The sequence below is a fragment of the Trichosurus vulpecula genome, chromosome 7, assembly GCF_011100635.1.
Source record: "Trichosurus vulpecula isolate mTriVul1 chromosome 7, mTriVul1.pri, whole genome shotgun sequence".
Classification (NCBI taxonomy): domain Eukaryota; kingdom Metazoa; phylum Chordata; class Mammalia; order Diprotodontia; family Phalangeridae; genus Trichosurus; species Trichosurus vulpecula.
Window position 1 is genome coordinate 97,791,788 of NC_050579.1, and position 25,436 is coordinate 97,817,223.

Genomic DNA, 25,436 nt, shown 5'->3' on the forward strand with positions numbered 1-25,436 from the left:
GAAATGTGGGATCAGTTCACAACTTCACCAATAATGCATTAGTGTTCCAATTTTCCCACATCTTCTCCAACATTTATCATTTTCCTGTTTTGTCATGTTAGCCAATCTGATCAGTGTGATCCGATACTTCAAAACTGTTTTAATTTGCATTTCTCTAATCAATAGTGATTTAGAGCATTTTTTATATGACTATAGATAGTTTTGATTTCTTTGTCTGAAAACTGCCTATTCCTATCCTTTGATCATTTATTAATTGGGGCTTGGGGTTTTGTTGATAAAGATACTGGAGTGGTTTGCCATTTCCTTCTGCAGTTCATTTTATAGATGAGGAAACTGAGGCAAACAGGGTGAAGTGACTTGCCCAGGATACACGCCTAGTAACTGTTTGAGGCCAGATTTGAACTCAGGAAGATGAGTCTTCCTGACTCCAGGCCTGGCATTCTATCTACTTCACCACCTAGCTGTTCCTTCTCTTTCTTCCTATTTTACTGCTGAAGTCAAATGGTGAAAATATATCAAGGAACAGCAAATAGAGGGAAGTGCCCTTGTGTTTACATTTCCATTTTTAATTTGTGCCCTATCACAACCATCATTAGAATCCCTTGTGCATCAGTAAGTTTCTTTAAAGGGACAAATGGATTCATTATGTTGGTGACTCTGGTGGCTAAGTTGAGTTTTTTATTTAAGCATGCTTTGATATGCTAAGATCTCCTAATGGGGATATAAATTTTCAATTAAATAAACAAATCATTAAACTAGAAATAGGACTATCAACACAGACAGAAACTACTGGTTTGCCTTTGATGCCATTAGACAATTCATTACCCAGGCCATATACATGACCCTTCCACTGAAGTATCTATACCATTATAAATTAATCAATGAGCCTTTATGTGGTGTTTACTCTGTGCCAAACACTATGCTAAGTACCAGAGATTAAAAAAAAGTTGTGTTTTTTTTTTAAAGTCCCCTCCCTTTGACGTGTGGGTATATACAAGATACACACAAAGTATATAAGGCCTACTTAGAGAAAAAGGCCCTAGCATGTAGAGGGACTTGGCCACTTGTAGTAGGTAGTGCTGTGTCTTGAAGGAAGAGAGAGAATCTAAGAGGTGGAGTTGAGGAGGAAAAGCATTCCAGGCATGGGGAAGAACCAGTGAAAAGGTGATGAGCACTGTGTGTAAGAAACAGCCAGGGGGCCAATATGACTGGATTGTAGAGTGCATAGAAGGGAGTAATGAATAAAAAGACTGGAAAATTAGGATGGAGCTTGGTTGTAAAGAGATTTAAATGATCAACAGAAGAGTTTACATTTGTTCCTAAAGGCAAAAGGGAACCAGTGAAGATTATTGAATCAGACCTATGCTTTAGGAAAATCCCACCGGGGGCTATATGGTGGATGGAGGAGAGTAAAGATAAATTTAGGCAGGGAGACTAATTAAAGGCTATTGCAAGAGTCCAGATGAAAGCTGATGAGGGCCCAAACTAGGGCAGTGACTATGTGACTGGAGACAAGGGTAAGTATATGAGAGATGTTCTGGTGATAGAAATGACAAGAGTTTGGAAAAAGTGAGGAGTCCGGTAATCAAAGTTGACTGCAAGGACGCTGGTGCCATCAGGGGTAACAGGGAAATTGAAAAAGGGCAAAGTTCAGTATAAGGGAAAAGACGAGGAGTTCTGTTTTGGACATGTTGAGTTTGACAAGCTTATGGGATATGTAATTCACAATTTCCAATTGCCAGTGTGTGATGTGTCCCTAGAGCTTAAAGAAAGAGACTAGGGTTGGACATATACACCTGAGAATCACCAGCAGAGAGAGAATCACCAGCAGAGAGATAATCATTGAATCCATGGAAGCTCATGAGATTCACCAAGGGAGAAAGTATAGAGAGGAAAGAGAAGAGAAGCCAGACCTAAACCTGCCACATGGATAATTAGCTAGCAGAGGAAAAATAATAATAATTCAGCCAATAAATAAATGTCAGTCAATAAACATTTATTAAGCACCTACTAAGTGCCACTCATTGTGCAGTGATCAGATCATTAACCTGTTCAAAAAGCAATGTAAAATCAAAACACAAATGAGCAAAACAGCTCTATTTTATTGAAATTACATTTTATTAATAGTTCTTAAATATATGTATTTATTGCAGCAGGGATCATTTCATTCTTTAGGCTTGTATCCTCAGTGCCTAGCACAGTGCCTGACACACAGAAGGTGTTTAATATTTACTGCTTGGTTAAAGAAAATGAGAGCAACAAGATGATGCTGTAGAAAGAACCACGGATTAGAGAGTTAGGAAATGTTTGTTCTATTAGGTCTGCATTAACAGCTGTGTGAACCAGGGCAATTCACTTCTCCATAGGCTCAGTTTTTTTCACCTCAAAAATGATAGTATTGTATCAGAGGACTCCAACTGTGAAAACCTATTAAAATATGAAATAAAGAGAAAAGAGTTCTTGCATTGCCTAATAAATGTCCCATGAATGATTGAAATGCAATTAAACTTTTTGAATTTAGCAACACTTAGAATACTTTAAAATTAATTTTCATTGTTTTTAAATTTATGTTATATTATTCAAAATAACTCTACTGAAAATTTGACTTTGCCTCATATTTCTATGGATCTTTGTCCAAACATGAGTTCCCCTTGTAAAGGAAATTGTGAATCCTTGTAAAGGATTGTTTAAATAAAAACTAACAAATAAATAATAAATGATGCTGAACAGAACACTATGTAATAGGAAATCTCAAAATGAATGTCTTTTTTGGTTGAAAATTAAAATGTGTTCTTTTGCTTAAAATCTGTTGTCTTAACTGGGAAGTACCCAGAGTTTCTCCACACAAGAGCATTACTGTCAGTAAAGGACTGCATAATCATCAGTTAGCCACCTTTACCCAAATCTCAACCACAGTCTGAGCAGACAGTCTAAGGCACTATGTGGTTCACAGCAGCATTTCATGGACTGGGAATAGAAGGGGGAGCCATCCCTGGAAGGAATGCTGGTTAAATCACAGAATCAATAATCAACAGGCATATTAAGCACCTATGACCTGTATTTTTGCACTGTGTTCTGGACTTCCAATAGCTTATGGGAGAGATAATATATACATATGTAAATGTATGCAGGGCAGCCAGGTAGCACAATGGAGTCAGGAAGACTCATCTTATTGAGTTCAAATCTGGCCTCAGACACTTCCTAGCTCTATGATCCTGGGCAAGTCACTTAAGCCTGTTTGCCTCAGTTTCCTTATCTGTAAAGAGCTGGAGAAAGAAATGGCAAACCACTCCAGCATCTTTGCCAAGAAAACACTAAATGGGGTCACAAAGAATCAGACACTACTGAAACAACTAAACAACAAAAGCGTGTGCACAATATACACAAAATGATCACAAAGCAGTTTTGGAAGGGAGAGTACTAACAGCTGGGGAGAATCAGCAAAGACTTCACAGGGAAGATTTTAATTAAGTTGAGTCTTGAGGGTAATTCAAAGCACTAGGAAGTGATCACAATACCACTTATAAGCAAATAGCTCCTCACACAAATCACTACCTCTTTTCCTAGACCCTGATTCTTCTGTTCTTTTGCCTCATCACTTTGTCCCCCAGTATTACCTGTGGGAAGCATCATTGTGCAATGAATACATTGGACTTTGAGTCAAAATACCTGGGTTTGAATCCTCTGTCTTTGCTGTTGCTCATTTTTCAGTCATGTTTGACTGTTCCTGGGGTTTTCTTGGCAAAGATACTGGCATGGTTTGCCATTTCCTTCTCCAGCTCATTTTATAGATGAGGAAACTGAGGCAAACAGGGTTAAGTGACTTACCCAGGGTTACACTGCTAGTAATAGTAGTCTGAGGCCAGATTTGAACTCAGGAAGAGGAGTCTTCCTGAGTCCAGGCTCAGCACTCTGTTTTGCAGGGTTTTGATTCCTCTGTTCTGATTCTTTACCACTTACTAGATATGCGACTTCCAGCAAGTTACTTAACACCCCTATGCCCTATAGTCCTATTATCTGACATGGGGATAATAATACTGTCAGTATATACTATACAACACATAGTTGTTGTATCAAGTGAGATTACATATAAAACATTTTCTATCTCCGTGCGGATATAAAATAAGTCCATTATTATTTATGTAGTGGAGGGGTATTGGACTATTTCCCATGGAATTGGGCATGCACACTGACCATTTTTTTCCTGTAGGGACATATGTTTGGGATACAATAATTTATTTTTATGTAGATTTTGGTTTTTTTCTTGTTAAAAAAATTGGATCTCTCCATCTTACCCAGGCTAGGAGTGCGGGGGTTATTTACTGCCTGATCCTATTATTATATAAATGCTAGCTATTAGCTATTACTGATTGGCCAAAGAGCTCTTGACTTGGTCTGTTTCAAATATGGGCCAGTTGGTCCATCCTTAGACATCCTGGAGCCTTTTCCTTTATTATATTAATACTGAATTTAGCCCAGACACCCAAGCAGCACAGCCCAATCAGCATGGCCCACTTTAGCTCGGAACTCCTGAGTTCAAGAGATCCAGCATCTAAGTAGTTAAGATTACAAGTGTATGTCCCTAGTCCTGTCCTCCCTCTTGTTTTTTTTCAAATCAAGAAAAGAAGAGGGTGTGAAGAAATCAATATGAGTATGTGAATGGGGAATCATCATAATAAGCCCAAAGTAGGGGCTTCAAAATACTGTTACTTCTAAAGAAAAGGAAAGATACCACTTGACCATCACTAGCTCCTTCTCAATGGAAAGAAAAACGTGACCCTTTTGATCTTTTGGTGAAGAGTCTGAAGGCGAATAGGGAGATGATGAAAGCGATCTGATGGAACTGTCATCAAAACCCAGAGGAATGAAAAAGTGTGAGAGCTCATAGTTTATAGAACTTATATCTATAAATGAAGTGTACTTAGGACTAAAAGCCAAGAGACCTGTACTTGAGACCTTCCTTCTTCATTATCTCATTTCAACTTTCCTGTTCCTCAAGTTTCATCATAGTAAACTGTACGACCACTATCGATTTTCTAGCTTCTTAATAAGGACCTTGGGGAAACAAGCAGCATAATATAAGAGAAGTGATTTAAGTGCATTAGAAGAAAGTGGTTGCATCTTCCAATTATTATTAACACACTATTTACTCCGCTTGGCTGGGCTGAAATGCACATATCCATGCACCTTAAGGCACAGAATTTATTTGAGGGCCCAGGAAACATTTTGTGCTGGCTCCCCATAAATGAATTAGCAAAACTTTTACCACACCTTTGGCTTTAGATTCCACACACAAATTTATCTTAAACTAAGCATAAGCTAAAACACATACACACAAGGTGAGGAAAGAGGGAAAATGAGAAGAGTAAGAAGAGACTTTCTATAGTAACGTAACACCTTCCTTATATGACCTCATTCCTGAATGAAGTCCTCAATATGAGTGAATTTCCTACATAACAGAAGGCTACTCATTCAAGTGCTGAGGCTGGGTTTTTTTAATTTAACCATTTTTGATTCTTAAAAAATTTCTAAACCACATCAACTCCCTTGTCTCCTTAAAATAGAGGCTACAGAAGAGAATTTGCCAGTTTCTTCATGACCCCAAACATCATCATAAATATTATATTTTCAAAATGGACCATGATATACAGTGTAGTTCTATAGATACTTTTTGATTTTCTGACCCATCTTTTCCAGTCAACCACCATTTGTCACTCCTATCATTCTACCAGGCTCTAACAGGCCGACTGCTTCCATTGCTAATAATCTACTGTATGCTAGGAAACGTGATAAGAAAGTTTGTTAAACTGTGTATTAAGGAAGAGTCTACTGGCTCTGAGGAAGAAATGGGAGGTTTCTTCTATAGAATAAAACACATGGTTTAAGTGACAAGACTTCAAACAACTCTTGTGGCTCTACCGAAGATTTTTTTACTTCTTCCCAGTTTGGGGTTGTAGTCTAAGAGAAAAGTTTGCATTTCAGATAAGTGGAAATAGAAAATCACATTACTGGAATGACATGCTTTGTGGGATCACAAAGTAGAGATCAACCAAAATACTTCTAACTTCCTAAAAAATAATTCCAAACAAATGTTAGGAAGAGAACATTGAGAGAAGGTTGGGAGGTGGGAAGGAGATACAGAAATGCTCATTTTAGGAAAAAGAAGAATCTGACATGGATAAAGAAAAACTAGGATGGCATGCAGGAATGGAAGCCAGAGGATGTGTGATATTTACAGGATATGTGAATTTTACCAACCCGGCTTTTTTTGTTTCATTTCAAAAAAGCCAGGATCAAAGATCAGCTGTGCATAATAAAGTCACCTCAAATTATGTAAAGAAAACATTAGAGATCTATAGGAAAAGCTGGCTATTATGATCAGTAGAGGTAGCAGGTAATTGTGAAAATAATGCAAATTTGAAATCAGGGGACTTGACCTCAAATGCCTAGCCTGCTATTTACTAGCTTGAGTGCCACTGTGCAAACCATTGACCTTTCTGAATCCAAGTTTTCTCATCAGTAAAATGAGTGGATTGGTTCCAGGGGTGGGGAAGCTGTGGCCTTGAGGCCATATGTAGCCCTCTAGGTCCTCAAGTGCAGACTTCAGTCAAAGGGCCACACTTAAAGACCTAGAGGGCCACCTGTGGCCTCGAGGCCACAGGTTCCCCACCCCTGGACTAGATAATCTCTAAGGCCCCTTCCAGTTCTAAATCCTACAAAAACAGCCAATTCAATTCTCAAAAATTACTCTGATACCTGAGTTATCCAGATTGGCAGTCTACATTGACCAAAGCAACCAGATGTTTTCCACATCTGCCCTGCACTGTGTTGTTGTTGGTCCTTCATTTTGAAAGAGGACCAATGATGTCATTAGGGTGATGTCTCGGCTTGCTCTTGAATTGAAGTGAGGCAGAGCTTTGCAAAGTCAGCAGAGTCTAGGAATTCACTCTTTGCACCTATGTTGGTCAATGGAGACTATAATAATTAAAATAACTTATATGTATAAGATGCTTTAAAATTTGCAAAGGTTTCCTCACAACTACCCTGTGGAAAAACCATTATAATTATTTTTATAGATGAGGGAATTGAGGTTCAGAAAATTTAAGTGGCTAGTCTATGTTCATAAGCCTACTAGGTCAGAGCCCAGTCTTGAATCCAAGGCTTAATAATAATAACTGACATTCATGTAGTGATTGACAGAGCGCTTCATATATATTATTTAATTTGTTCCTCATAATAACTCATTGAGACAAGAGTTATTATTATACCTACTGTACAGATGAAGAAACTGAAGGTCAAAGACATTAAATAAGTTGACCTAGGTCACCCCATGAATATCGGAGGTGGGATTCAAATGCTAGGCATAGGATCATTGGATCACAAATCTAGAGAAGGAAGTGACCTTAGGGGTCACTGAAGGCAACTCCCTCCTTTTAGAAAGGAAGAAACTGAAATTAGAACAGTTAAGTGACATCCAAAGTTATATAGTTGGTTGGTATCAGAGGCAGGATTTGAATCCAGGTCTTCCTGGCTCAATATCCAGCATTGGAGCTACTACTCCAATTCTTTCATCTCCAAGTTCAATGCTCCTCCTCCTATATCATATTTCCTCACATTGATTGCAAACAGCAATATCATTTGTTAAATTTTTAAAAAGCTATTATTCAGATAGAATTAATTTCTGTGAATGGAAAATATACCATATCTTTAAATAATACATTACAATGGCAAGGCCTACATTCCAGATGAAAGGGATAAATCTTTACAGCTATACAAGTTACAATGAACTATTATATCCAGATGAAATAGTTTCATTATTCTTTTTGGCTCAAGATAAAGAATATTTCTTCAAACTAATTTCTCAATTGGAGTTTCTAAATCTAGAGTGTGGATTTGTTTTTTAACAAATTTTTCCTAACTGCATTTCAATACAATTGGTTTCCTTTGTAATCAAATGTATTTTATTTTATGCATTTAAAAACATTACTCTTAAAAAAAAAACATTACTCTTAGAAGGGTCCCTAGGCTTTACTGGACAGCGAAAGGAGCCCATGATATTAAAAAAAAAAATGTTAACTACTCCCATTCTAGAGTATCTGTAACTACTCACATTATTCCACTCTGGAAAACACAATGAAGCCAAACAAAACTCAAATCTCAAATTTACTGGAGCAAGGAAAATCTATGTGGTTGCCTAAAAGACGTGCAATTTGTTTAAAAGAAACTGGCCAGATGATTGCGGGGAAATTGTAGAGTTCTGTAGTGTGTGTAGATTCTCCATGGACTCTTGAGGTCTCCTGAACAGCAATGAGATCTCATAGGGTCTAGCACAACACATCCAAATTCTTAGCTCTGCCACCACCACCAAATGGAACGCAGAAAAATGAGGAAGGATCTACATATTAGCAAGAAAGGGAATAAGAGGGAAAAGGGGCACTTCATTTATAAAATCTCTGGTGCGGCTTTTAAAATCCCACATAACCCTATCCTCTTCTCTCTTTCCAATTTTCTTACAATTTATTCTCCTCCATATACTTCCACATCCAGCGCCACTGCACTGGTCTCCTTGATGTTCCTTGTACAAGATGCTTCATTGCCAGACTCCAGGCATTTTACTGGCTGACTCTCATGCCTGAAATACTTTTCCCTGAATCCTGATTTCCCTAGCTTCCTTCGAATCTAAGTTAAAATCCCACTTTCTACAAGAAGGCTTTTCCTGTTTCCTTAGGAGGCTAGTAACTCTGTATATATCTTGGTTCAACATAGTTGTTTGTATCTTGTTTCTCCCATTAGAACATAAGCCCCTCAATGGTAGGGACTGTTTCACCATTCTTCATATCCCTATCATCCCCTTATCAGAGTGCCTGCATGTAGTAAGCGCTTAATAAATGCTTATTGATTGACTGACTGTATTTTCTCACGAACCATTTCTGTTTAGTTGACGTTCCATGTTAGGGAGAAGCCATCAAGTGGGGTCACCTCCCAGCCATGGAACAAATGCATGAAACTTCCTTAAAAACAACTTCTTATCCTCCTCAGCCTGGAGGAGTGTCTTATCTTAATTTTCAATGGCATGACATTTTTATGGTGAACCATTCGGCTTTTCTGTTTAGAAAATTCTGTGGCTGGAGAGTTCAGCAAAGGGAGCCTGCCTTTTGGCATTTTTACCATTCCAACTCCCAGTTTTTTGGTCTTAATAAAGAATACAATTTGAATTGCTTCCTGGCTAGAAGAGGATGTGGATTAAATGAGAACTTGGTGTACACTTCATCTCAGGAATGGGATAACTGAGCAAACAAACAGTGAGTAGCTTTTGGGTCATCTGGGGTCTGGGAAGCACACACGGTTGCCTTCAGCACCAAAGCTCCCAAAACTACTCACTGGCTTGAAGGTTTTCATGGTCCATTGTGCCAACACAACCAAAACCAACTGCATTCTTGTGTTCGCCATATCATAATGTTATGATGGCTGAGGGCAGATTACATAATGTCATTCAGCACTGGTCAACAGAAAGCACATCTTTTTCACCTACAGCATAATTGCTTGTGACTGATGGAAGAACAAATATTGTCATATTATCCTAAATAGACTAGTACTAACTGAATGTAGAGAGAGCAAGGGCTCAACCTTGAGTCCATGAACTTCTGTTTTTAATATTTTGATGACTGTATTTCAATATAATTGATCTCCTTTGTAATCATCTTTATTTTATGCATTTAAAAACATTATTCTGAGTAGGTTTCATCAGATTGCCAAAGGGGGCCATGCCACAAAAGAGCTTAAGAACCTCTTTTATTGGAGGATCGTTCTAGAATTTAATTAGGATGGCTATCATCTGAAAGAGGAATTGAATTTGTGTCAATTCCGTGGCCACAAGAGACAATCTAAGGCAATAATTCCTCTCCCTGTCTATATAGTAAAACAGACAGTATAAGATTGCAAAATTTAACATGCTTGTGACTTATGTCTTAAACTGTCATAATGATGATTGTCACCTTAATAATGACCATGCCTTAAATTTGTATAGAGCTGCACAGGGCACAAAAGCTTTTATGGGCAATATCTGCTACCCAGTAATGTCCATATGGGAAATTATTAGCTTTTACAGGTCAAAAGAAGTGTCATTCTAAGAAGAGGAACTGTTTTAAATTGCACAAATCTCTGAGACCACTCAAAAGTCACAACTTAACTTGAGGTTTGAGGTCATGAATTACTTCACTCCACATTTCAGGGAAACTCAGTAGACAGGACAGGAAGCCAGCTATCAGTGACTCAGAAGCCATCACAAATCAAAATCTCCAGTTGGAATGCAGATTTCAAACAAACCTTTATTACCCCTCTTTTCTATGTGAGACCACAGAACATTGAGTCAAAATACACAATCAACATCAAAACAAAGGTGTCTTCCTTTTGGCTAACCCATTGTTTTTGTATACCATACAGATGATTCGATCACTCACTTATCAAATGTTTATTAGACAAGCTCATGGCGCAACCACTAGATAGTCATTCATTTAGTCAATCATTTATTGAACATTTATTATGTGCTTACTGTATACAAAGCACTGTTGCTGACACTGGAGTACATACAAAATTTAAATAACATGCATCAACATAAAATATAGCAGGCTCTCATCTAGATTGACTGTCATAAATCTTGAGTAGGAAAAGAAGGTTGGAATAAAAGATCTCTACATGTAGTAAACCGTTTGCTTTAAATTACATGCTATGGTAATTCTAAACTGCATTAGGGAGAAAAGATTTCAGTGTAGCATGACTAGCGCTTGGAAATAGGATACAATCTCTTTTCGCTTGCTCCTTTTCACAGCCAAACTCCTAGAAAAAGCTGTCTACACTTGTTTTCTCTACTTTCTCACCTCCCACTCACCTATCAACCCTCTGCAATCTGGGTTTCCATACATACCATTTAATTCACACTGCTCTCTCCAAGGGCACCAATGCTGATTTATTGCTAAATTCAGGGGTCCTTTCTCTGTCCTCATCCTTCTTGACCTTTATCCAGTTTGTGACACTATTAACCAACCCCTGCTTCTGAATCCTCTCTCCTTGGGTTTTAGTGACCTATCTGCCATGGTATTCTTTCTCCCTCTCCTATGTGGGATCAGCATTCATGTTCCACTGTTTCCACTCCATGTGGATGTCTGTACTACTTCTTTCTCTATATACACTCTCTCTCTCTCTCTCTCTCTCTCTCTCTCTCTCTCTCTCTCTCTGTGTGTGTCTCTCTCGGACATATCATCATAAATTTAATGATCATCTCCATGAAGACTCCAAAATCTAGTCCTCCAATCCTCAGCTCTAAATCTACCCCTGCTTCTCCTTTTCCCATTTCTATTTCTGACAAGAGCACCACCATTCTTCCAGGCATCCAGGTTCATTCTCAGCTCAAGCCTTGTCAATTCTACCTCTTAAACATCTCACATCCATGCCTATCACTCTTCTCATGACAATAATCACCCTATTTCAGACCCTCATCTTCTCTCGCTGAGACTATTACATAATATACTCTTAATTGGCCTTCATGCATTCAGCCCTTCCCCTTTCCAATCCATCTTTCACATAGCTGCTAGACTGGTAGTATTTCTAAAGTACAAGTCTGACCACATCCCCCTCCCTACTCAAAAAGTTTCAGTGGTTCCCAGTTGCTTTAGGATGAAATATATACACACACACACACACACACACACACACACACACACACACGCACGCATACACATATACTCTTCCTCTTAGGCATTTAGAGCTCATTACAATCCATCTCCAGCCTATCTCTCTAGGCTGATTACATGTTACTTTCCCCTTATTCACAACATTTCATCTCCCACCTTTGTATGGATAGTATCCCATGGAATGGTCCCCCTCCTTACCTCTGAAATAATCCCAGCATCATCCTCACTTCCTCATTCTGCCTAGTTCCCTGTAGCTAATTAGATGCCAAATCTCACCATTTTTCTACTCCATCTCTCTCAAATGCTATTTCTTTCCTCTTCTCACATAGTCACCATCTTAGTTGGAGCCTTCATCACCTAGATGATAGCAACAGCCTCCTAATTGCTCTCCCTACCTCAAGTCTCCTCTCTCTTCAGTCTATCATCCTTACATACATCACAGTAGTTTTCCTTAAGTGCAGATCTGACCATATCACTCCCCTAACTCAGTCAACTCCAGTGGTTTCCTGTTGCCTCTAAGATCAAACATAAACTCGTCTATTTAGCTTTCAAAGCCCTACACAACTTGGCCCCAACCTAACTTTCCGATTTCTTTGGCCATTTCTCTTCCTTTCACATTCTGATACAGCCAAGCTGTCCCTCTCTCTGACCATCATACACAGCTCTCTGCTTCTGGTATCTCTATGCCTTGGCATTGACTGTTCCCAATGTCTGGAACTCAGGCCTTCCTCATCCTGCTCAACTCATAGAATCTCTCTCTTCTTCCAAGATTTAGCTCAAGTCCCACCTTTTACAAGAAACTTTTCCTGATCCTCTCCACTGCTTAGGCCTTCTCTCCTTAGCTGTTTTATATTTGTTTGGATTTAGTCTATAAATTAGATGGATACATTGGATAGATGGATAGATGGATGGATGGATGGATCTGGATAGATTGATCTATAGCTATCTGCACACATAGATATATCTATATATCTATCTACATATACGTAGATATGTATACTTCTTATCTCCCCTATTAAAATGTAACTCCTTAAGAGTAGGGATTATCTCATTCTTCATAGCTCTTTCCCCAACACCTAGCACTGAGCCTTTCACTGAGTAGAGATTTAATAAATGCCTACTGATTGACTGATTGGAACCCCCAGCTCCCTGTGAGCTATTTCCTTCAAGAGGCATTTCCTGATTCTTCCAACTATCAAGGCCCCATCATTTAATTAGGGCAGCTAGGTGGATAGAGTGCTACACCTGTAATCAGGAAAACTCATCTTCCTGAGTTCAAATCTGGCCTCAGATACTTACTAGCTGTGTGACCCCATTTACCTCGGTTTCCTCATCTGTAAAATGAGCTGGAGAAGGAAATGGTAAACCATGCCAGTACCTTTGCCAAGAAAACCCCAAATGGGATCACAAAGAGAGAGACACAACTGAAATGACTGAACAACAAATCATTTAATTATTTGTTTATATCTTGTATTTACTTATATTTGAACATATTGTATCATTCTCCCACCCCACCCCTCCCTCTGTCTTGAAGACAGGGTCTGACTCATTTCTGTGCAATCTTCAACACGTAGCAGAGTGCCTGGCATATAGTGGGAGCTTAATAAATGTTTGATGACTAACTGATTTATTCCCCAGATGAAGCTGGGAAGGCCACCCTGTCCCAAAGCATTTGTGTCATTTTTTTTTAAATGGACCTTTGATTTTATTGCTACAAGTCTATCTTTCCTGTGACTCTATGATGAAGAGCTCCCACATCAAAGGCCTGAGGCTTCAAAAATACCGGAACATGAAGGCCTAGTCCCATTGCTCCCTAACTAAGGATGACCTCAGCCCTCTCACAAAGGAATAAAAATTACTTTAATAAATAATTTTTTCAACTAAGGAAAAAAGGTAAAGGAATGTCATACAACAGCCAATGAGGGCCCTTCAAGCTCTGAATATTACTCAGTCAGTAAGTACTAATTTTCGGAAGCCCACACCTCAGACAGGCATCAAATGAAGAAATAGTAGTCAGGGCAGAAGAACAGCATTAAAACAGCATGACTGGACCATAAGAAAAATCAAAGAGGCAGAAGATATAATATTCTTACTCTATTTAAAAAAAAACATGCTGACTAAGCTTTAGGACTCCCTCTGATTCATACATATTAGACACTTTAAAATTGAAGGTTATTGCTATAGATGTGACAAGTACAGTGTTTGAGAAAAATTATTCTGGTAGGGTGTGGACCACAGAACAGGGAAAGAATATAGAAAGAGAGACAAGTTATGAGGCTGCAGGTGATTCAGACTTAAAAGGATGAGGGCCTGAAGTCACTGACTTCACAGTCAACCAACAAGTGTTTATTAAGTTCTTACTATATGCCCGACTCTGTACTAAGGCCTGGGGATACAAGGAGAGGCAAAAGAACTTCTCTCTGCCCTTACAGAGCTCACCTTCTGATGGAGGGAGACAACCATGAGAACCAATATGCATGTACCGGGTAAATAGGAGGTAATCCCAGAAGGAAGGTGTTAGGTAGAGGGGCAAAGTGGAGAACAACAAGGTGCAACAGGAAAAGAGAAACAACAAATTCTAAAAAACTATACATAGTAGGTGCTCAAATATTTTTGAATAACAGATGAATATTCATGAATTATTGCAGAATAAAATTTGGCTACTGAGTACATGTAAAGAGGAGGGTGAATTTTAAAATAATTCTGAAAATATAGTTGTGGCAACTAGAACAAACACATTTTTGAGAGTGAGGGGGAGATAAGAAATGCCTATTTGGGAGAAATCATCAAGTTACATTTCAGGGGTCAGTGGGGGTATTCAGGTGAGGGAAACTTCAGTCAGGTAACTAGTAACTTTAAAAAAAAAGATTGGGGATGGGTAAAATGAGCTAGAGAATTTGAAATGACAAGTAGTAGGGGAAACCCTGATAATTCTAATTCAAAGAAAAACAAGAATGAAAGGAGAAGAAGAGAGGAATAAAACCAAGCCTTAAGAACACTAAAAGTTAAACCTGTGTGTCTGTGTCTGTGTAGTATAGAGCTGTTACATATGGACCTAAGTAACCTTGGGGTTACTTAGCTTCCACTTCCTCATCTATAAAATGAAGGGGTTGAACTCAATGATTTCTAAAGAGCCTTGAATCTGGTCTCATGATATGATGCAAGAGGAAAAAGAACACAACAAAGGAAAAGGAGAATCACATGATCTCATGTAAGCAAAAGGAGGAGAAGGCTTTAGAAAGAAGTAAATGATTCAGAATGTCTCATAAAATTAGGTATGAGAAGTGAGAGGACATTGCGTTTAAAAAGTCAGTGGCCCAATAATAAAATGTAGCTCTCTGTGGCCATCTCTTCATTCCATTTACTTTATAGCTAAAGAGGATATTCCATCTGTGAAGAAGAGTAATGCCCCCCAAAAGAACTTCAGATCATATTAATCAAAATTTAAAATTAATTTGCATTTTGTGAGAAGTACCTAAATACTAAAGGGTAGTGTATCGGCTTAAATTCCCTTCCAAGTGACTTTCACTTAAAATGGCATAATTTTGCCAATTTAGATTTGTCTTAAGATAAAACAAGACCCAGAGTGTAGCATTTATCCATAAGACAGCTTGTTGTATGTTGTATAATTATACATATTTCCCATCCATAAACCATTTTTACATACTTTGACAAATACTTCTCAAAGGAATTTAACTTAGCATCTTTTAAAACCCAGTTGGAGGATGTGAAGAAAACAACTAAATTTTTGTTCTGTTCATATCTGCTTTAAAATGTTTGACTGGGGGGGGGGGGCAGAAAACAGTGCAGAGAAAGGGAATAAGCTTTAAGAATTAAAAATAGTTTTATCAAAATCTCTAGCAGATGCCTCGTTATAAAATTGCTAGGCAAGCTACAGAGTAGTAGTAGTAGTAGTTGTAGTAGTAGTAGTACTAGTGGTGGTGGTGGTGGTGGTGGTGGTAGTAGTAGTAGTAGTAGTAGTAGTAGTATTAGCAGCAGCATTTACAGAGTGCCTACTATGTGCCAGGAACTGTGCTAAACACTTTACAAATATTATCTCATTTGGTCCTACAATAACCCTGAAAGGTAGATGCTATTACTACCCCATTTTACAATTTACAGTTAATTGTTACATTTTGTTGTCTTAATAATTTCCAAGGATCAATTATAGACAAATAATAGCCTAGCACTTCGTAGGGATAGGAATTGGACCTACAATTGAGGCAAGTGAGGCAAACAGAAGTCAAGTGACCTGCTCAGTGTCTGAGGCCAAACTGAAATTCCGGTCTTCCTGATTCCACACCCAGTGCTCTATCCACTGCACCAAATTGCATGATAATTTCAAATTAATTGTTATACCAAATTTATACAGCAGGGAAATGGAGGCAGGAACCAGTCTGGCAAAAGAAAAACATTTTCTTGCTTAGAAAAATACAATCTCAGGGAAGACATAGGGAAATATAATACATACCTACTCATGATATTGTTTTTAGTTTCTGATCTTGAAAAGAGGTAGCTATAGTCTGCCCAATCACTGAGCTCTTGGGTGGTTAACAAGGCTGAGAAAATCTAAACCATGAAAGCTAGCTATCAGAAGAAGGGCCTTAACTGTAAACATGTTGAGAAAGATTGTATTTAAGCAGAGGATAGATAACAAACCACCTTTCCGTTATAGTAGAGAGGATTCCTTAATTAGATGTGAAGTTGGAAAAGATGACCCTTCAAATTCTAAGACTCTACTAGCTGGAAAAAAAAAGACACCTGAGGAACTTTGGATGTGGTCCAAAATAGTCTAAGAATAAGAGTTAAATGTTTATTTTTAATAGCAGAGTAGGGAAAAACAGGGTGACATATACTAATTCCAAATGAATATTTAGGAGTGTGCGCAGTGCCTCAATGTACTTAGATTTTTGTATTTCCTTAAATTTTGTTGTAAACAGTGCATCAATCAACAAGTGTTTACTAAGGAAGAGACTACATGTAAGAAGCAACAAGGAAGTAGTGGACAGAAAGCTGGCCTCAGACCCAGGAAGACCTGGTTCAAGTCTCACACCTGACACATGCTGATTGTGTGACCCTCAGCAAATCCCTTTACCTCTCCTCACTCTAGTCAACCCTCTGGAACTATAAATTACAGGAAAAGTGTTGACTTGCATGAGTAGAGGAAATTTCATCATCTAAGGGCTCCATATACCAATGAAATCACAGGTCCGGTTCCTATCCCTACTAAGTGCTAGTCTATTATTTGTCTAAAATTAGTCCTTAGAAATTATTAAGACAACAAAATGTAACAGTTAACTGCAGTGTTTGTTTTTGTAGGAAAGAATTATTTACTCCAATCACATGCTAAATTGTCTTTCTCAGCCTCTAATGGAAGACTAGCCATTCTGTCTATAACAAGCCACCGTTTGATGGTAGCTACTAAATTAGTGTGCAAGAAACAAATGTCCTGCCAAGTCAGTCCTATAAAGTGATGACAAAAATCCCAGAACAAATAAAAGGTATTTCCTCACAGGAAGAGAGTGGAGGAAAGCAAGAAAAGATGAAGAAGGAAGTGGGAAAATAGAAGAACATCCGATTCAAAAAGAATTTGACCTGAAAAAAAATGCATGAAATCATAGAAAAGAGAGTTTTGAACTGGAACCAAGACTACATACTTCCCCAAACTTATGAAGAGAACCCTCTAAACCAAATCTGAACCAAACTAATGTTTCATTTAAGTTCTTATTTTAAAACTACTGTAAGTAACCAGGTTAGTTATACATCTCCAATGATTACAAGTATCTTTTCTTGACAATTATTTTCCACTGCAGTGGAATAGACTAGTTTCCACAAAACCTATAATCAAAACTTTCTTGGCAGAAGATGATAATTCTGCTATACAGAAATGACTGTCTACAATTATATCCATCCTTATGCTGCATAAAGAGTTTTGATGTTTATGCAGACATGGCCTAAAAATAATTACCTAACACCACCCTAGCCAGCTAACAGAGAAAGAAATAAAACTTTGATGGTCAATAATATCAGAAGAGTTTTATTTGGAAGAAGTAAAGAGTTCAAAGCCAAGAAAATGAAGGATGGGAAACTATCCTAGTTGTTGGTTATCATATAACATATGTGTGTACACAAATACACACACGCACACAGACACATAACACACCACAAGGTACTTCATATTTTCAAAACACTCAGTTTAAAAAAAGAAGTAAAATTAAGAGATCCCTAGACCTAGTTTCAAGAGAAATGAGAAATATGTCCTTTCCCAGCTTCAGTACTGGCTTGTTGAATAACTTTAGGGAAATCAACCACCATTTCTGCCTCATTTTCCCCATCTATGTAGGTGGGTAGATACTATCTACTAAATTAAAAATGTAGGCATTTAAAAGAATTAGAAAAATATTTAAATCATTTTTATTTTCTAAGACAATAGATTTCATAAGAATATGATTTCTATATCTTATAGCTATTCTTCATAAGGAAGGAAAGTGAACCACAAGTTAAATTACTTCTGAAATACATCATTGTTGTGATTTTTCTCATTAATGTGAATCAATAGACAAGCATTTATTAAGTGCCTATTCTGTGCCAGTCACAGTGTAGTGGTTAGAATGAAAAAAAAAAGATAAAAATAAAACAATGTCTGGCCCCGAGAAGTTAATTATCAATTGAGGAAACAACATGTACATACACTCACATAAATATATTTATATATAAAATCTATATTATGTAAATGCAAGATCATTGCAAGGGTGGGGCATTGGCAGTTGCAGGGGAGGGGAGGTATCATAAGTGCATCTATTACTGTATTAACACTGACTCAAAATTGTTTCTAATATATTTTCTTTTTTCATGACTCTACAAAGATAATGTCCACTGTTCTTTCCAAATTGCAGTTCTGAGAGTATATGATTGACTATGCTGCAGAGATTGTCTGGAGGTTCTTACCAGTAATGGGAAGCAGTGAGATGCTCTGACAGGCCACACAATCAGCTTTCTCTGATGTCCTTTTAAAGATACTTATGATTATATCTCTGACATCCTGTCACATCTCATCAGCACTCCATATGTCTTGTTTTGTTTGGAGGGGGAGGGGGAGAGACATATAAACAGCCCTTCCCTCCTTGAAGGAGCACAGGAATACATTATCAAATCTAAAAAATGGAGGTGAGATTCTTATTATTGCCTTTTTAAAAGGCCTCCTAAGTCTTTTTCTGTGTGGAGGTAGGGTGTCCTAGAAAATGATTGAAGTGTCTCCATCATATCTGTAAATAATCCTATTCTTTCAGTGATAGTAGAACTACAGTCACTGTTTCCTGGTACCATTGGTAGCATGAATGAGTTGATATAGTTATGCTCTTAAGACCTGTACAAAAACCCTTCCTCTGGGAAGAGAACATGTAGCCTTAGACAGTGTGTATTTCACAGATCAGAAAGCTTTGGTTTGAATCTTGGGTCTTTCCCTTACTAGCCAGGTGACCTTGGGTAAATCACTTCACTATTCCTGACCTCCCATTTCCTCCAGTAAAATTAAAAAGAGGTGAAGAGTAGTAGATTATCTTTCAGGTTCCTCCCACCTCTAAGCCTAAGCTCCTTGAGAGCTGGGACTATAGATTTTTTAATTATATCCACAAAATTTAGCCCAGTTACTGGCAAGTGCTTAATAAATGCTTTTCCATTCATTCAACCTGTGATTTCTTTAGTTTTACCTAGTATTCTGACTGCTCTTGCATACTTAACTCATGATACTAAGTAACGGTAATGAAAAAAGCTATCAGTTTTCAAGAAGTCCTTTCTGAAGTTCACTGTCAGAACTATTTGCTGGGTAATAATGAATCTCTCTATCAAACCTGACTGAACAGTTTTAAGATTTAGAGGTTAGTAGAAGTAGCAATAGGAAGTGATCAAAAAAGAAGTTTGATACAGAATAATTTGTGGAGTGGCTATAAATTCTGGTTTTCTCATTTTTAAAAATTTGGTATCTCTATTCCTATAGCTAAAGCCAGGCAGAGTCTAATGTTGCACAGTAGAATTCTATTAATGCTAAAGATATCTAGGTGTGAAATATAGGTACCCTCACCATCTTTTGATCTGTAGTATGGACATTCTTGTAGATAACTGCTATATTTCACTTCCATTGCACCATTAATTGGTTCTTCCAGGTCCTATGAATTTGATTTGGCCAAAGTTAATTTATTTCACTATGCCATTAGCAATTAGTGGAGGTTATATGTGAATATGGAAGTATATGTTCTTAATGAAAAAAAAATCAAATTTCCATGGACCATCTGAATCCAATAACTTATGTATTTTTCAAAAGTAACACGTCTCAACTGTACCATTATTTCGAGGATGAGTGACTTGGCTCCTTGAATTTCAAAGCTACATAACCTAACAGACACATAGCTGGTATTAAAATGTTACTGCAAATAGTAGGTAATAAAATCCCAACACACGCTTTTATTTCTATACCCACCAGTTAACACAATGCTGACGCAGAGCAAGAGCCCTAACAACCTGCTAGTGAGGACTATGGGGAACTCTTTACTTAGAAAAAAAAAACACACCCTGCAGTATGAGGAAATATGTCAAGAAATGAAAACGAATCTACAGCAGCTTCATTAGATGTTGTGCTTAAGAGGGCAAAATAAAAACTGGTAAGTAATAACTTAGGGACTCCCTAATCATATAGTAGGATTTTTAGTATACATGACATGAAATATTTATTATTTTATATCAAATGTGCTCACGAACAAAACTCAGCAATATGGTCTTTGTGACCACATTAACACATCTATATGCTTGGAATGGTCAGAAAGATGGATGAACCGAAACAAAGATTAGCTCATGTCCATTTTCCCATGAACCTACAGGAAACAGATCTGTTGATGTGTGGTCTTAAACACAGGTGATCTTTCTGACAAATTTCACACAGAAGTTATTAGTACAATGAACTCTGTCTCATAGACCATCTATCAAATAGCTGACTTTTCCGTGGAATTATGGAGGATCTCTACTTTCCATGTGCTGCTGTCCTTAGAACTTAAATTCAAAGCACCCAGTAGTTTTCATAAAATTCCCTGTGTGTGGTTCCCTTTTTCACAGGTTGTTGTTGCTTTTTTTTTTTAAAGAACAAATAACTACTCCAAGTTTAGCAAGGTAGTAGCAGAATCACAACTGAACAGCTCCTTGGCCTTTGGTTCTATTAAGTTGTTATATGGCCTCTTCCAGACATGCCACCAGTTCTCCACAGCATTCCTACTACTTATTCTCAAAAAGATACCATTGTTCTAATTAATAAACTCTAAGGAAACACTTGAAAAACTCATTTAAATTAGAACTTTTTATTGTTTTGAAGATGGAGGTAGGTAGAGGGAGTAGGTAGGAAAAAAAAATTGAAGGGGTGGTAGTGGTAGTCTATCCTAACTGCATTACTTTAAAAAGAATTAGCTTAGCAGAATTTTCAAACACAAATTATTTTACCTCAATAATTTAGATGTCTCTACATGAAGGTTACTACTGTGTCGAGAGATCATTCATTTGCACTCTAGACAACAGTTAGTAAAGCAAACACAAGGGACAAAGCCATTCTACTTATCAGGGCCCAAAGTAAACATTGTTGATTTAATTAATCTGATCCAACTGAGAATCTGTGCTTACTGAAACAGTACCATCATGCCTGCATGGTAGCTCAGCTGCTGAGGCTAAAAGAAAATCTATCTATATCTCTGTTTACACACATGCATATGGATAGATACACTGTAACCACAAATTGGCCATCATCTCTGACTCAATTTAAGAACCTATCCTCATATTACTGGACTCCATAATAACCATATAGTTCTGGAGTATGGTTAAACTGTTTTACCTAATACCTATTAATAAATTAGAAGACCTTCTGTAAGGTGGCACAAGGGCAGAGTTGCAATTGGCCCAACCTGGTTTTCCTGAAAATAGTAAGCAAAGCATATGCATTCTGTTCCCAGACCAAATCACAAAGTCCAGCCAGGCTGTTTCTAGAATAAAAAGTTTCCCCTTCAGTTTCATCCTTATTGATAGGCCTGAAGTCTCCATAATCACCTGTTCCTGAAGATGATTTGTTTCTGAAACCTACTGATCAGTGAAGAGGCAACTGTTTAGAAATATTTTAGACACAAACAGTAGTGAATAAACTGTTAGTCAAAATCATTTAACAAATATTAAAACTAAAATCATCTACATGCATACTGAGTTGGTTGCAGTTATATACCTGAAATAGCAAAATCTCCCATTATCTCTTGGAGAGCACAGAAGATTTGGTGCTTAGAGAGTGCTACAAAATGCCCCAATTCACCTATCAGTGAATTTTAAATACTTTTATAGTTGGCCGGTTCCTAGAACTTAAAAAAAGTAAAGGGTCAGTTACCAGTAGCTCTCCATCCTTGTTCATCCTGAGAACAGTAAAGCCACAGGGAGTTAACCCAAGTGTGTACCCATTGCACTCTCTCCCTCTGTTCTCAGAAACCTGCCACAGGAGAGCATTATTTCTGTGGATCCAAAAACATACCTAAAAAATTCCCACCGAGATTGGTTATATAACATATACAGTAGCTACAGCTTCTCGAAAACGAAAGTAAATAAAAGAGGTAGGGTGAGAGGAGTGAGAAGCATGGGCCAGAGAGGGAGAATAGGTTTGCATGGTCCACTTACTCGAATGCGAAGAAGAGTCCGCTAGTGACCAAGATGAGGACAAGGGTCAGGTAGAAGACTCCCGTCTGCCGAGCCATCATGATCCTCCCATTACAAAAGAATTTGTTTCTTCCTGGGAAAACCTCCCATTTCCTCCTGGCTGGGATTTTCTTTTTCTTATGGGGAGACTCCATGGGAGAGGAGCTGTGAGTGCTGATCTGACTGTACTCGCAGTCTTTCATGGGCCCACCGCCTCCAGGAGTCATCAAAGAGGGTAGACAATGGGGGGGTCAAACTCCCCACCCGGCCCCCCCAAAAAGCACAAACCACTTTACTGAGATAACCCCACTCTCTAGAACCCCTTGGCCACCAGCACAAGCTGAAATTAAAACTCCCCAAATAGGTTACCGTTCCAGGGATAACTTTGCCAAGTAGACCAAGTTAACCCTTTGGAGACCAAGGCTGTCATAGTAGAAAGGTTCCTCAGGGAAGGAGCTCCCCACCACTCCACTATTATTAATCAACTCTATCACGTGTTGAAGGGGTCATGAAATTAAGCCCAATGAAGGAAAAATGACACCCTCCACCACACACAAAACATCCACGCTCACATACACCAACACACAAACATACACAAACATACACACACACGTAGTGTCCACACCACACCACAGTGCACTCGCTCTCCTCTCCGCGTCCCTCTCACTGCCCTGGTAGTTGATTTCTAATCCCTCTTCCAGATGACCCCTGCTGGGGGATGTCTAGGGTGGCGGGCTCTGAACTCGACTGTAGAGGCAGCGGCTGTGGGCGCGCAGAGAGCTTCACGAGCTAGCTGCTCCTCTCCCCTTCGCCAGGTTTATTATAATCCATTCTCCAGGCGGCAGCTCTTCCCCGGAGAGAAAGAGATGGAAAACGGGAGGTAGCCTGAGCCACCCCCGAAGCTTCCCGGGGGTGGGGGAGGGAAGCAAGACCAAAATCCAAAACAAAACCACGTTGCTTTTGTCGGTATAGATCCTTTTGAATGCCCAGGCACTAGTCCAGCTGAAAGCCCCCAATCCTCCCAGCTGTTTGTAAAGCGGACTTCTTCACACCCAGCGCCGCCGTGGCGGAGCTGGGATTATGGGACTAGGAGGAGCAGGAGGACAAGATCTCGGCAGCGGCTACTCGCGGATTGTGTGGCAAGTAGCTGAACGTCTTCCGCTTGCCCCATAAAACCCTGCCCCAGAGTGAGGAAGGGACGCCAGCGGGGGTGGGCCTCGGGTAGAACGCGACAGACACTTGTTTGCAAATGCTCTCCCCAGCGACTGCTGCAAGGAGCCCCGGCCGGCACTTCAGAGATTTTCCGCCTCCTCGCCTCCTCTCGGCCCCGGTGTGGGCGATGGGTGTAAGCGTTTGTGGGGCGGGAGTGGTTGCTTTTGCACCCCCGGGCTCCTCCTCTTTCTCCTCCTTCTCTGGGGTTAAGCCCCTCAGATGGGGCAACCCTCCTGCTCTGGGCTAGAGCTCTGCTCCTCCGGTCTCAGCATGCCCATGCTGCACCCCATCGCTTCAGGACTCCCTCTGTGTTCAGGGTCTAGCAAACTCGCCTGTTCCTTGCTCCAGGGCTGAGCGTGGTACTGAAGCGCAGCTGCGGGGGTCCTCAGCTCGCGTCGCCCCCGGGAGAAGCAAAGGTCACACCCCTAGCAAGCTGCGCTAGGCGGCCGCCTCCGAGGCAGCTTGCACTCCCAACACACACGCAAAGACTTCTGTCCGCCTCCCTGCTGGGAAGCCTCTTCTTCCAGACAGCAGCTGCCACCGGACCAAAAAAAATTAAAAAACAAAAAAGCCAACCGAGAGACTCAGCTCGTTCTTTTGACTTACAGGGGAATGGGGAGAAAACCAGTCCCTTCACCCGTCATACTCCAGGCTGTTTCCTGGAGCCCCCACCCCAGTTACCAAGAGATTTACGGACATATAGCTCCCATGTTCCTCATCTGAGACGGGGGAGGCGTCCATACACTAAGGGAGACCGGGAATTGGGACGATTAAAGAAATAGTCAGTGCTCGGAATCGCAGAGGGAAAAGCAGGAGAAGCTCGCTTCCTCTTTCTTTCACCGAGGAAGCCGGTTCTATAGGGAGAGGTCTGTACTAGACTAGCCTCTCCCACTCCTCTCTCAGGCCACTAAAGACTCCAGGCTCTTTTCTCCAAGCACAGAGAACGAGGGAGGGGGGAAGCGAGGGGAAGGGGGGAGGCGAAATGGAGTGGCTTCTGTTTTTCCCTCCCAAAATAATAGATTCTATGTGATCACTAGCTCTATCTATGCCATGCTCTCCTCCTTGTTCTACCCCTCATTCCCCAGTATTAGACCTCAGTCTTTGTTCCTTTTATTCCTGTCTGTTGCTGTCTATCTTCCTTTCTTTCTTTGTGGAGTCCCTACAGCAGCCGGAGTGGGAACTGCCTCCCCTTTCCCTCCTCTCACGCCCATCCATCCCTCCACTTCCCAGCCTAATAACCACAGGGTAATCTCCCAGCAACTGGGAATGTGTCAAATCAACCCATTCCCCCAGTTGACATTAAAAGAAACGGGAGGAGCTAGTCTCTCTCTCTCTCTCTCTCTCCGCCTCCTCCTTTCCTTCTTCCCTCGCTTTGCTGCCGTCATTCAGTTGGACGAATAATCGAGCCTGGGAGATCCAGGAGCCCTTGCCACAATTCGCAAAGCCGTGCGTACTTAGATAAAAGGATGGGGGCGGAGAAGAGAGGAAAGGGATCTCTGCTCCTCCCACCTCTTATTTTACACTTTCCTTTCTCGGCCCTCTGGGATTTGTAGTTCATTCTTTTGCGTCTGGCCCCCAAAAATTGCAACTTAGGGAACATAAAGACTACAAACCCCAGCATTCCTCGCAGCAAGAATGAGACGAGTAATTGCTACATTGCATTCTCCTCGGAAGAGTTTGCGGTATGAGTTGCCCCTCGTGGGAAGAGTGAAGTGCTTGACTGTCTTGAGATTGATTTATTTCCGATGGGTGAAAAAATGAGGGGGAAAGTTGAGGCGAGATGGTTGTGCTAAGGGAAAATAGTCAAACAGCACCTGGATTATAGGG

At 39.6% G+C, this 25,436-nt stretch overlaps 1 protein-coding gene across 3 annotated transcripts in view; it reads right to left on the reverse strand.

Moving 5' to 3' along the window:
- ZDHHC14 (zinc finger DHHC-type palmitoyltransferase 14) overlaps positions 1–23,688 on the reverse strand; it is a 321,372-nt gene extending 297,684 nt beyond the window's left edge. For all 3 annotated transcript variants that reach the window (XM_036768474.1, XM_036768473.1, XM_036768472.1), the window contains exon 1: positions 22,380–23,688. In XM_036768474.1, the coding sequence (XP_036624369.1) occupies positions 22,380–22,624 (245 nt within the window). In that variant the 5' untranslated portion in view covers positions 22,625–23,688. The remainder of the gene's footprint in view (positions 1–22,379) is intronic.
- Between the last annotated feature and the right edge of the window lie 1,748 nt (positions 23,689–25,436).